General features: G+C 47.3%; 1 protein-coding gene across 4 annotated transcripts in view; it reads right to left on the bottom strand.

The window, feature by feature from the left end:
- Positions 1 to 5,617: 5,617 nt before the first annotated feature.
- The window catches only part of PIK3C2B (phosphatidylinositol-4-phosphate 3-kinase catalytic subunit type 2 beta), a 106,664-nt gene continuing 100,265 nt past the window's right edge, over positions 5,618 to 12,016 (bottom strand). For 2 of the 4 annotated variants that reach the window (XM_060178659.1, XM_060178660.1), the window contains 2 exons: positions 9,233 to 9,361; positions 5,618 to 7,632 (listed from right to left, as the gene is read on the bottom strand). In XM_060178659.1, coding sequence (XP_060034642.1) covers positions 7,444 to 7,632; positions 9,233 to 9,361 — 318 coding nt within the window. In that variant the 3' untranslated portion in view covers positions 5,618 to 7,443. The remainder of the gene's footprint in view (positions 7,633 to 9,232; positions 9,362 to 12,016) is intronic. The other 2 variants (XM_060178661.1, XM_060178662.1) reach the window with 2 other exon arrangements.

Consider the following 12,016-nt stretch of genomic DNA (forward strand, 5'->3'; position numbering starts at 1 on the left):
ACCAGGAGCAGTAGATTCATAGTGCCAGCACCAAGTCCCAGCAACTGGAGGCAAAAAAAAAGATGGGAGTTAGGTGGTAGCGCAGCGGGTTAAGAGCACGTGGCGCAAAGCACAAGGACCACTGTGCTACCGCCTGACTCCCCCAACTTCATCTTTTTTATTTTATTTTTAAGATTTATTATTTACTTGAGAGACGACAGTTACTCAGTTCTGGCAAAAGATGGTGCTGGGAACTGAACCTGAGATCTTTGTGGCTTCAGGTGTGCAAGTCTAGCTTGTTATTTCACTGGTCCCTGGCTGATTTTAAGACTCAGTTCAACACTATCCTTCCTGGTGGATTCACTCTATCTGCCCTCCTTTCTCCCAAGACCCTGCCCTGTAATTACTTGCTTCTATGTCTGCCTCCCTTGCTGGACTGGCATTTCCTTGAGGATAGGACCCCCTATATTTGTCCCCTCATAGCAGCAGAACTAGTGCTTGCCTGGTCCACAGGGGGCCACACCAGTGAGGCTGACCAAACACCTCCTCCAGTCAGTCCTGGTTACCAGGATTACCTCCCAATTTAAAATGCTGCCTCTTTGTGGACCCTTCAAAGCCTGGTCTAACCCCAATAAGCTGCATAACTTTATTTTGCCACCTACCTCTCTTTGAACTCAGGAAACCTAGCCTCCAGGGCCTTTGGTGTGTTTCCCATCTCCAGAGGCATCTCCCTTCCCTGCCCTCCTGTTCTCGAGGTCCACACTCCCTTAGGGTGGTTCAGATTTCTACCCCATCTGGCCAGGAAATTTCCTTAACTAAGACCCTTGCCAGATTTAAGTTCTAACTTTTAAAAGGTCCCGCAGGACGTGTCCAGAACTACAGCGAGACCTCAGAACCATTTAGATACACAGCAGGTAACACTTTCTACTGTTTACTACGGAAATCCCTCGGAAAGCCCTCAGAATTCCCCAACAAGAAACATGACTCTGCCCTGGAGAGTTTTGAAAACTTCTGGGTTTAAACCAGAGTCATATTACCTCCATCTCCATTGTGGAAACCAGGGAGAGGAGGGGGTGTTCAACTTCAGACTGTAACTCTCTTTTTTAAGTTTCACTTTTTTTTCCCCCCCAGGGTTATCATTAGGGCTTGGTGCCTGCAATAGGAATTCACGGCTCCAGGAGGCCATTTTTTTCCATTTTTGCCCTTGTTATTGCTGCTGCTGTTGTTGGATAGGACAGAGAGAAATGGAGAGAGGAGGGGAAGACAGAGAAGGGGGGAGAAAGATAGACACCTGCAGACCTGCTTCACCACCTGTGAAGTGATCCCCCTGCAGGTGGGGAGCCGGGGGCTCAAACTGGAATCCTTATGTCAGTCCTTGTGCTTCGCGCCATGTGCGTTTACCCTGCTGCGCTACCACCCCAGCCCCCAGTTTCACTTTTTTTTAACCAGAGCACTGTTCAGATGTGGCTTATGGTGGTGCAGGGGATTGAACCTGGGACTTTGGAGCCTCAGGCATGAGAGTCTATTTGCATAGCCATTATGCTATCTACCCTCCACCCTGTTTCACTTATTTTTAATGTGGTTCTGGAGAATGAACCCCAGGCCTCATGTATACCATGGTTGAGCAAACACTTCAGCTCCCTTTTTAAAATTCTTATTTTTTGAGGGAGGAGAGAAAGAGAGAACAAAAGATACCACACAGCACAGTTGTACCATCCATGGAGCTGTTCTGTTGTCTGTCCATGGTACTCCTAGGTGGTATGGGGGCTTGAACTCTTGGCTTCATAAAGCATGTGCTGTCTTCTGGCCCCTACTGCTCTGTTCTAGCAACTTCATAGTTGTGAACCACCTCAGAAGGGCCAGGTAGTGATGCACCTGGTTGAGTGCACATGTTACAGTGCACAAGGACCCAGGTTGGAGCCCCCAGTCCCCACCTGCAGGGGGAAACTTCACAAATGGTGAAGCAGAGCTGCAGATGTCTCTCTGTCTCCCTCCCTATCTACCCTTTCCCTCTCAGTATCTGGCTGTCTCTATCCAATAAACAAATAGATAATAACAAAATTAAAAGTTTTTTTTTTTAACCACCTCAGAAGCTACTAAACTAAATATCATTAGGAAGTAAACATCATGGGGCCAGGTGGTGACACCTCTGGTTGAGTGCTCACATTACAGTGTGCAAGGACCCAGGTTTGAGCCCTTGGTCCCTACCTGCAGCGGGGAGGTTTCAGGAGTAGTGAAGCAGGGCTACGTGTGTCTCTCTATCTCTTCTTCTTTCTATCTCCTCCTCCCTTCTCAGTTTCTGTCTCTATCTAGTTAGCAATTTTTAAAATGATAAACTTAAAAAAAAAAAAAAAGGAAGTAAACATCATAAAGGTTAGGAATTGTCCTGCTTTCTTTCTGGACCCTTCATCCAGGTACCTGGGGCAGAGCTCAGGGCACAGCCCCAGGCCTGTCTCCTTGGGGGTAGAGACATGCACTACACAGTAATATATGAGCACAGGAAATAGTGACAAAATTAGTGACTGACTCATTTTCCAGGGTAGTGACAATGAAAATAACCTCGTTTATCTGACTACTATCAAATATTAGACCAACCTGGAGTATTCTAGGAGCAAGTGACACCTCACTGGGTAGAGCATGTGCCCTGCCACACATGTGGCCTAACACCACGTGGGAAGTGTTGAGGAGGCAGGCTCAGAGAAGTCGGGGCCAAGCTGCTGGGTGGGTTGGGGTGGGTTGGGGTGGGGGTGGGGGGACAAAAGCAACCTGCAGAGTTTAAAAGTTTCCATCCAAACAACTAAGTTCTGCTTCTGTGAAATTGCCTGCAGCTACCCACAAGCAGCTCCTTCCTGCTAGTGTGCCCAATAACCACAGATAAAGCCTGCTTCTAGCTTTCTCTCCTTCTCTCCATCGTGGGGGCGGACTGACTTGTCCTCGCCATGTCTTCCCACAATTCCTTCACAATCAAGTGCTTCCCGGCTAAGAAGCAAAAGCAGAACTGTCCCATTCCTCAGTGGACTGATGAAAACCGGTAATAAGATCAGGTATAACTCCAAGTGGAGACACTGGAGAACACAACTGGGTCTATGAGGATTCCTCCAAGACGTTTACATGTTTATGCTGGGATAGACTGCTAGTCTCCTGAGTGAAACACTGTTGTCTTGCACTTGATTAGGAACCCACTCGCCTTATATCTCTTCCTGTTTCCTGACTCAGTAATAAGTACATGAGCTGTTTGGGGGTGGGGGGGGGGAAGGCTTGCTTCTAGCCCTATCTGGGGTTCAGGTTTTCTGGGAGCAATCCCAACCTGGGCCCACTAGCATAAATAAACACACTCCTTATTCTCCCATGTGTCTCTTGGTATCACTGTTTGTCTTAAGTAACCTGGGCAGTCCTGTCTGCCACAACAGGAAGCTCCAGTGTTTGGTGTCTCTCCTTCTCTAGCTCCCTTTATCTGAGTGAAAATGCCAGAAGTACTGAAATCATTGGTGAGGCTTTGGATCTGCAAGAAAAACAATGAAAGAAGAGAGTCCTAAGGGAGGTGACTCAGTGGTAGAGCATACACTTGTGTGAATGAGGGCTGAGTTCAAGCCCCAGCACTGCATGAAAACATAACAGAGCCATGCTCTGCTTTCTCTGTTAAGAAGACCATAATGGAACAAATGACCCTGCTACTGTGTCCTGGAGCCCCGCCTCCCCAGAGCCCCGTCCCACTATAGAGAGACAGGCTGGGAGTACGGATCGACCTGTCAATGTCCATGCTCATCAGGGAAGCAATTACAGAAGCTGGACCTTCCACCATCTGTACCCCATAATGATCCTGGGTCCATACTCCCAGAGGGATAAAGAATAGGAAAGCTATCAAGGGAGGGGAGTGGATACGGAGTTCTGGGGGTGGGAATTGTACCCCTCTTATCCTGTGGTTTTGTCAGTGCTTCCATTTTATAAATAAAAAAGATCTTAAAATTAAAATGTATATATGTTAAACATTACTTAGAAAGAATAGCACTGGTAGTCCAGGTGGTGGCACACTGGGCTAGGAGCACAGAGTAGGAAATGCAAGGACCCTGGTTCAAGTCCCTGGCATCCCACCGGCAGGAGGGTCATTTCACAAGTGGTGAAGCAGGTCTGCAGGTGTCTCTCTGTCTCTGTCTCCTCTCCCCTCAAAATTTCTGTCATAACCGGTAAAAAAAAAAGGGAGGGAAGGTCTCCAGGAGCAGTGGATTTGTAGTGCTGGCATCGAGCCCCAGCAATTACCATGGAGGAAAAAAGAAAAATGCACTGGACTCCCAAGCATGAGGTCCAGAGTTTAATTTCCAGCAGCATGTGCAGCAGTGTGATGCCTGGTTCTTTCTCTCTCTCTTATTTTCTTCATGAATAAATACAAATCTTTAAGGGGCCAGATGGTGGTGTACCTGGTTAAGTGCACACATTACAGTTCAAGCCCCTGGACCCCACTGGTAGGGGGAGGCTTCACGAGTGGTGAGGCCGGGCTGCAGGTGTCTCTCTCCCTCTCTTATCTTCCCCTCTCAATTTCTCTCTGTCTCTATATAATAACAAATAAAACACAAAACATTTAAAAAGTGTTAAAAAATAGGGAGTCGGGTGGTAGCGCAGAGGGTTAAACCCAGGTAGTGCAAAGCGCAGGGACTGGCATAAGGATCCCGGTTTGAGCCCAGGCTCCCCACCTGCAGGGGAGTCGCTTCACAGGCGGTGAAGCAGGTCTGCAGGTGTCTGTCTTTCTCTCCCCGTCTTCCCCTCCCCTCTCCATTTCTCTCTGTCCTGTCCAACAACTACGACATCAATGGTGACAATAAAACAACAGGGGCAACAAAAGGAAATAAATAAAAAATAATTTTTAAGTGTTGAAACTAATAATAAAAATAAAACAAAATCTTAAAAAAAAAAAGAGCGAGCAGCACTGAGTGTGGAGTCAAGCCTGAGTTCAGGGTTCCTCACCTGGTAAGATATGTACCTTGCTATGCAGAGTCCTGGGTTCCATGGATGGTGAAACAGTACTGTGGTGTATTCCTCTCTCCCTCCCTCCCTCTGTGCCTAGAGAGGTGGCATGTGCCAGGTCCCAGCAATTAAAAAAAAAAAAAGTTCAGAAGATAGCTCATCCGGTAGAGTGCAAGCCTTGCCATGCATATATCCTGGCTCTCAATCCCAGCACCACATAGGAGCACTTTGAACAAGGTAAGCTCCAGGAATGGTGGCTTGATGCTATATGTATATCTGTCTCTTCTCTGTCTCTTTCACTCTAAAAAATAATGAATTAAAAAAAAAAAAACTGGCCTGGAAAGACCACTCAGCAGTAGCTCTAGATTCTTTCCCCAGCAATCCATTTTTTTAAAAAAATATTATCAATAAAAGAATAGACACACCAGAATAGCACTCTGACACATGGTCATGCCAGGCACTAAACTCTGGTTGGTCCTAAGTCTCCAAATCCAACATTTATGTCCAGTTCCACCTCTTAGGGAAATTCAATTAAAATTTTAAACTAGTAGGGCTGGGTGGTGGCATACATGTACAAAGGCCTAGGTTTAAGACCCTGGTCTGCACCTGCAGGGGGCAAGCTTCACAAATGGTGAAGCAGTGCTGCAGCTGCCCCTCTCTTCTTCTCAATCACCCCTCTCAATTTATGTCTGTCCAATAAACAAACACATAAACCTGAATTCATTCAAATTCCACATCGACTTCTGACTGACTGTGTGCTCACAGGCAAGCCACTCCAGCTGTTGTCTTTTCCTCTTGTCCACCAAGTCTTCAACATTTTCACACTGGCCAATCTTGAAAAATAAGTGGTTTTTTTTTTCTTTCTTTCTCAAATTCCATTTATTAGAAAATACAATTCCCAAGAAAGTAGAAGATACAAGGTCATCTGGGAAGTGGGTACAGTACACAGACCTCCTTCCATCGCGGCCCTGGGGGATCAAAGCACAATGAACTTCAGGCTAGAAAGCTATGGTCCTAGTGTGTCCACCTGCACAAGTGCCACCCTGTCCCCTGCTCCCCAGCCCTCTCCACTGCAGCCAACCTTGGCCTTGGACTTTTTTTTTTTTTTGCTTGTTTTTAATTCAAAGGAAATCTTCCCTGTGGTCTCAATGGATGGAGGTCCTTTCTCTAGTTATGGAGTCAGCATTGGTGTGCCGGGAGGGAGCTGGAGGTTCAGTTCAGAGAAGACTCTCAGTTCATCTCCTTCCCCAGTCAGGGGGCAAATCCAGATAGTCTTATTAATATCAAATTCCAAGTCTCCCCCTCATTTTTTTTCCAAAAAGTTAAACATTAGAAGTAAAGCCTAAGACTGGATTTCAGGCCCATTGGGAAGGAATGAAGAACAGTGAGAGGTGAGATGCAGCTCAACTCGGAGAGTGAGAAGGGGAGTCCAAGCCCACCCTCCTTGTGGCCAAAACAAATCACTAGAAAAAAAAAATTGACAACGTGGACCTGATTCCCCACCACATAGCCCTCTCCTACAGTCTGGGGATTCCTTGGGCTCCAGACTAAAAAGGTGGCCCCACAGGATGAGGAAAATTCATATAAAAAGTGAGAGAAATGGAGTGTGGGAGGGAAGCAGCCCAAAGAGAAAGGAGTGGCCCCTTCCCAGGGCCACACTGCGGGGGGGGGGGTGTAGAGAAAAAATGGGGAGGCCTAGGGGGGAGCACCCCCAGCGTAATCAGAGGGATTTGACAGCATGGAGACAGCATGCTGAGCGGAAGCCAGAAGAGGTACTTTCCGCCAGAAAGGTCCCGGGTCCTCTGCAGAACCCCTCCTGACATAGAGCGGCTTCCCATCGCTCTCCTTTGGAGGCAAAATCAGAGAAGCCAGCAGGAAGGTCCTGCCTACCCTCCCCACCTGTCCTGGGGGGCACGCTCACCGAGGACCCTCCCCAGAGTACTCCTCTAGCTAGAAAAGCTTAACACACACACATCCCCCCCACATGCATGCATGCATGCACACGTGTGCGCACCCACACACACATACACGCGCACACACGCGTCCAGGGCAAAGTCCAGTAAGAACCTTCATCTTAGAAAAGCCCCAATGGTCAGTCTCCTTCTGATGCCTTTTCGAGGCACACTATGTCCCTTCTCACGTCCTGTCCAGTTAGGACAACATTACTATTTCATTTTTTAAAAATAAAAAATAAAGATATCTGCTCCCACCCCACCAAATACTACTTAATTCAGCCCACCCCACACACCCCAAACCAGGCATTGCTCCCTTGACACAAGGTAAACGTAAAACTTGGCTGCACCCACACAGCCTCTGAGGAGCGGCTCCTCACAGGCACCCCAATCCAGTCTGCAGCAAGGGCCAGCAGAGGGCAGTGTGGTTCCCCCTGCTCCGGCCACCGAGGCCCGATGCAGTCCACTGTGGGTCTGGACCCCTTCACATGGAATGGACGAGTCGCAGCCCTCGCCCTGTACTCCAGCACCAGCCAGGGCTCCCAGGCTGGGATCACAAGGTGTCATGGGTTCGAGATCCCAGCGCGAACCAGCCAGTCTTCTCCTGGGCCAGGTCCAGCTCACGCAGGCGGATGTGCACCTCCCCGAGGAGCACGTTCTCCCAGAAGCCCTGCTCGCTCAGCACGCTCAGCTGCAGCTCCCGCTGCTGCAGGTCTCCCTTGGGGATCCCATCATACACCAGCTGCAGACAGAGGCAGCAAAGGAGGCACAGAGTGAGACAGGGAGAACTGGAGCTAGGTAGAGGGAAGGGGAGAGGGAGATGGGCTATGTGCCCGGCAGTGGTTGCATCCGGCTAGCGCTAAGCCCACATGAGCTGCCCAAGCCTGAGACTCCAAGGGAATAGGGAAAGTTTGCAGAAGCCAAGGAAGCTTCAACAAGTTCTGCTCTGGGCTGGGGGAGACAACATAACGGTGATGCAAAAGACTTTCATGTCTGAGAGCAAGAGCTCCCAAGTTCAATCCCCTGCACCACCATAAACCAGAGCTGAGCAGTGCTCTGGTCTCCTCTCTGCATCTCTCATTAAAAATAAATAAGGGGGGGTCAGGCGGTGGCGCAGTGGGTTAAGCGCATGTGGCGCAAAGCGCAAGGACCAGCGCAAGGACCAGCACAAGGATCCCGGTTCGAACCCCCAGCTCCCCACCTGCAGGGGAGTCGCTTCACAGGCGGTGAAGCAGGTCTGCAGGTGTCTATCTTTCTCTCCCCCTCTCTGTCTTCCCCTCCTCTCTCCGTTTCTCTCTGTCCTATCCAACAACAAACAACATCAACAATGGCAATAATAATAACCACAACCAGGCTACAACAACAAGGGCAACAAAAGGGGGAAAAAATGGCCTCCAGGAGCGGTGGATTCATGGTGCAGGCACCGAGCCCAGCAATAACCCTGGAGGAAAAATAAATAAATAAATAAATAAATAAACAAACAAACAAATAAGTATGGGCTGGATAAATAGCATAATGGTTATGCAAGAAGCTTTTCATGCCTGAGGTGCCAAAGGCACTGAGTTCAATCCCCAGCGCCATCATAAGCCAGAGCTGAGCAGTAGTCTGGTGTAAAAATTAAAAAAAAAAAATTTAATTAAAAAAAATTTTTTAAAGCTCTGTTCTGTGCTCAGAGTTCAAGCAGATAGTGGCTGTTTATTGGAGCCACAGCTCCTAATCAGCACAAGGTCAGCATCCCCCCAGCCCCACCTCCCAGGATCCAGGCTACAACCCCACTATGGAGGCCCCTTCCCTAAGTGTCAGCAGTCTCCTCTCTAAAGGGCCCTAGTCAACATTCCAGGTTGTGGGCCACAGGACCCGAGTCGTGACACTCAGCCCTGACACTGCACCATGAAAGCAGCCACACAGGACTCTGAGCTGAATGTCAGTGTAGACACACTTAATGCCTCTGACCTGTACACAGCCCAGTAAGTGGAAATGGTAAATTGAGGCGTGAAGGAGATCACACAGCACGGAAGCTTCCTTCAGTGCAGTGGAGGTCAGGCTTGAACCTGGGTTGCACACATGGTAAAGCCATGCACTATCTAGACGAGCTATTTCACCAGCCCAGAAATGGAAAATATCGTGGATATTTTACCACCTGTAAAGCATTCTTAAAGAAAGGGGGTAAATGCTTAGAGGAACAACTGTGACTGTGCTCCCCTGCAGCTTTGTAAAACCGGAACAGCCCCCCCCATCCTTTCCCTCCCCAATCCTTACCCACCCCTACCCCCAACACACACACACACACACGCACACGCACACGCACACGCACACGCACACGCACACACACACACACACACCAGCTCATTGTAGGTGGGGTTGCAGGTTTTCCGGGCCACTTTGGTTTTCTTCTTTGTGGTTTTCTGAGGGTCAGGAAGGAGGTAAATCTTCACATAGGGGTCAGGGTCGTTCCCATCCTGGAGCAGTTGCTACAAAGGAAAAAGAAAACCAAAAGAAAAAAAAAAAGAAAGAAAGAAAGAAAAAGGAGGATGAAGAAGCTTTTTATATCATCCCTGTGATCACACCCTGATCCAGGCTTTCATCTCTCACATCTGATTCTTGCAATGCACAACTAATTTATTTCCTGCCTCCATTCTGATGAAAACACCAGTCCTGCTTACGTCAGACACCCTACTGTAACACCTATTGGGCTGTCTTTTCTTTTCTTTTTTTTTTTTGCCACCAGGATTATTGCTGGGGCTTGGTGCTTGCACTGTTCCCAGAGGCCTTTTATCTTCTTCTTCTTCTTCTTCCTCTTTTTTTTTTTTTTAATTTGATAGGACAGAAAGATATTGAGAGAGGAGGGGAGACAGAAAGACAGACACCTTCAGACATTGCTTCATTGCTTGTGAAACATCCCCACTGCAGGTGAGGCGTGGACACTTGAAGCTGGGTCCTAGGGTGTAGTACTGTGTGCATTTAACCAAGTGCCCCACCACCCAGCCCCCAGGGTTGTCTACTTTTTGCAGCCTGTATTTTTTATATAAAGGCTCACAGCATGCCAATAACTTAGGTCTGTTCAGGATGAATAATCATGGCCTCTGATTCTTCCTGCCACGGTTTTTGTTTTGCCATTTGATCCAAGTAGCTCCTAAGAAGTAGAGGAATAAATCAGACTAGTTGCCTACTCAAGGTCAGCTAACCTGTGATTCACTCAGCTTGATCTTTGAAACACTTAAGTCAGCTGAGAAATATTCTATTGTGAGTGGGCGTGGTGGGTAGCATAAAGGTTATGCAAAGAGACTTTTGTCTGAGGCTCCAAAGTCCCAAATTCAATCCCCTGCACCACTATAAGCCAATAACTAAGCAGTGCTCTGATAAAAATAAAATAAGATAAGAAAAAATATTTCCTTACCATATACCACAACTTTCTTGAAGCAAAAGCAAAGGACGATGGAGAGGAGAGGGTGTAAAGAGGAAGATACATGATGACATAAAAGGACCCAAGTTGGGAGTGAGAGTGTTTTGCTGACACCATGGGGAGATGAGAAACTGTACTTACATGGCAACAACTGTACTGTAATCCCATTATCCCCACACCACAAAAGATGATTTTGGGGGTGGGGGAAGACATAAACCACAACAAACTTAAATCAGAAATTGTCACAGCTCTGTACAAAACCCATAAATAGTTCTCATCTGAAGGGGCCCAGTGGTGGTGTGCCCAGTTCAGTGCACTTGTTACCATGTACAAGTCTCTTTCTTCCCTCTGCTCATCCCTACTGCAGGAGGGAAGGCTTCACAAGTGGTGAAGCAGGGCTGCAGGTATCCATCTCCCATTCCCTTTCCGTGTCTATCCAAATAAATAAATAAATAAATAAAACTCCCCATCTACCTTGAAATAAGTCACACTTTCTGACTCCTAACAGTGGGACCCAGGCTCTGGCCCCCTCAGTCTCTACCCCCTTCAGCCACAATGTCCCCCCCCAAGTTCCTGACACATCCTGACTCAGGGCTTCTGACCATAACAGCTCCCCACCTCTCCCAGGAATCTCTTCTATCTTTGCTCAAATACTTCTTTATCAGTGAGAACTTCCCTGATAACTCCATACAAAAAGACCTCTACCTTCATTCCACGCCAGTACCATTTCTCTCCAGAGCACTCACCACTATCTGACTGGCCTTATATTTTACACATCTTCTAAGTTAATCAATTACTTAATTTTATCAGTGCACTGGCTCAGCTCTGGCATATGTTAGTGATGGAGACTGATCCTGGGATCTTGGAGCATGAAAGTTGTTCGCACAACTGTTACGTTATCTCCCCAGGCCTATTTTACTATTTTTGTCTTACCTTTTTTTAAAAAAATTTATTTTTACTTATCATTGTCAGCCTCTTTCTATTAGAATGTAAGCCCCCAGAGGGCAGGACTTTTGTTTCTACTTACCTCTGTATCCAGAAGTAATGTATCAGTGCCCAGCACATAGTAGGCACTCAATGAACATTTGTTGAATGAAAAAATGAATGATGTTCTCTGTTCTCAAAGGTCATATTCCATGCTGTCACATACTCTTGCTCTAACCTAGATGTTAGCAGCACCTCCTAGATGTTCAATAAAAATTATTCCTTCCATTCACATTGTTCATACAAAATATTTAGTAATTATATACTACCCCAATATGCTCCAAGGATGTCAAGTGACTACCTTATCACTGTAACCTCCTCACTGTCCTTTGTAATAATCACCACAATTAACATAACAATACCAGGGACTTTGTTAGGTGTTCCCCTCTCCTTGTCTCATTTAACCTTTACAACAGCCCTATGCAGCAGTTACTGACATTGTCCTTGGAGTGATTCGGTTCCTAGGCAAAGACCACAGAGTCTGTGACTGGCACTGTTTGGTCACATCATTGACCTAGTATAATGGCAAGAGTCCCAGTGCTGGATATTCAGTCTTGATTGTTACTCTCATGAGAGGGGGGCAGAGACGGTCTGAGCAGCCAGAACTGCACCAAAGAAAGATAAAGGACTAGAGGCATATATACACCATGGAGTCCTACTCAGCTATAAGCCATGGTGAGATCTCCATGGCTATATATAACACAAGTGGAACTGGAATACAGGGAAAGAAGATGAGGAA

The sequence above is a fragment of the Erinaceus europaeus genome, chromosome 19 (assembly GCF_950295315.1).
Source record: "Erinaceus europaeus chromosome 19, mEriEur2.1, whole genome shotgun sequence".
Taxonomy (NCBI): domain Eukaryota; kingdom Metazoa; phylum Chordata; class Mammalia; order Eulipotyphla; family Erinaceidae; genus Erinaceus; species Erinaceus europaeus.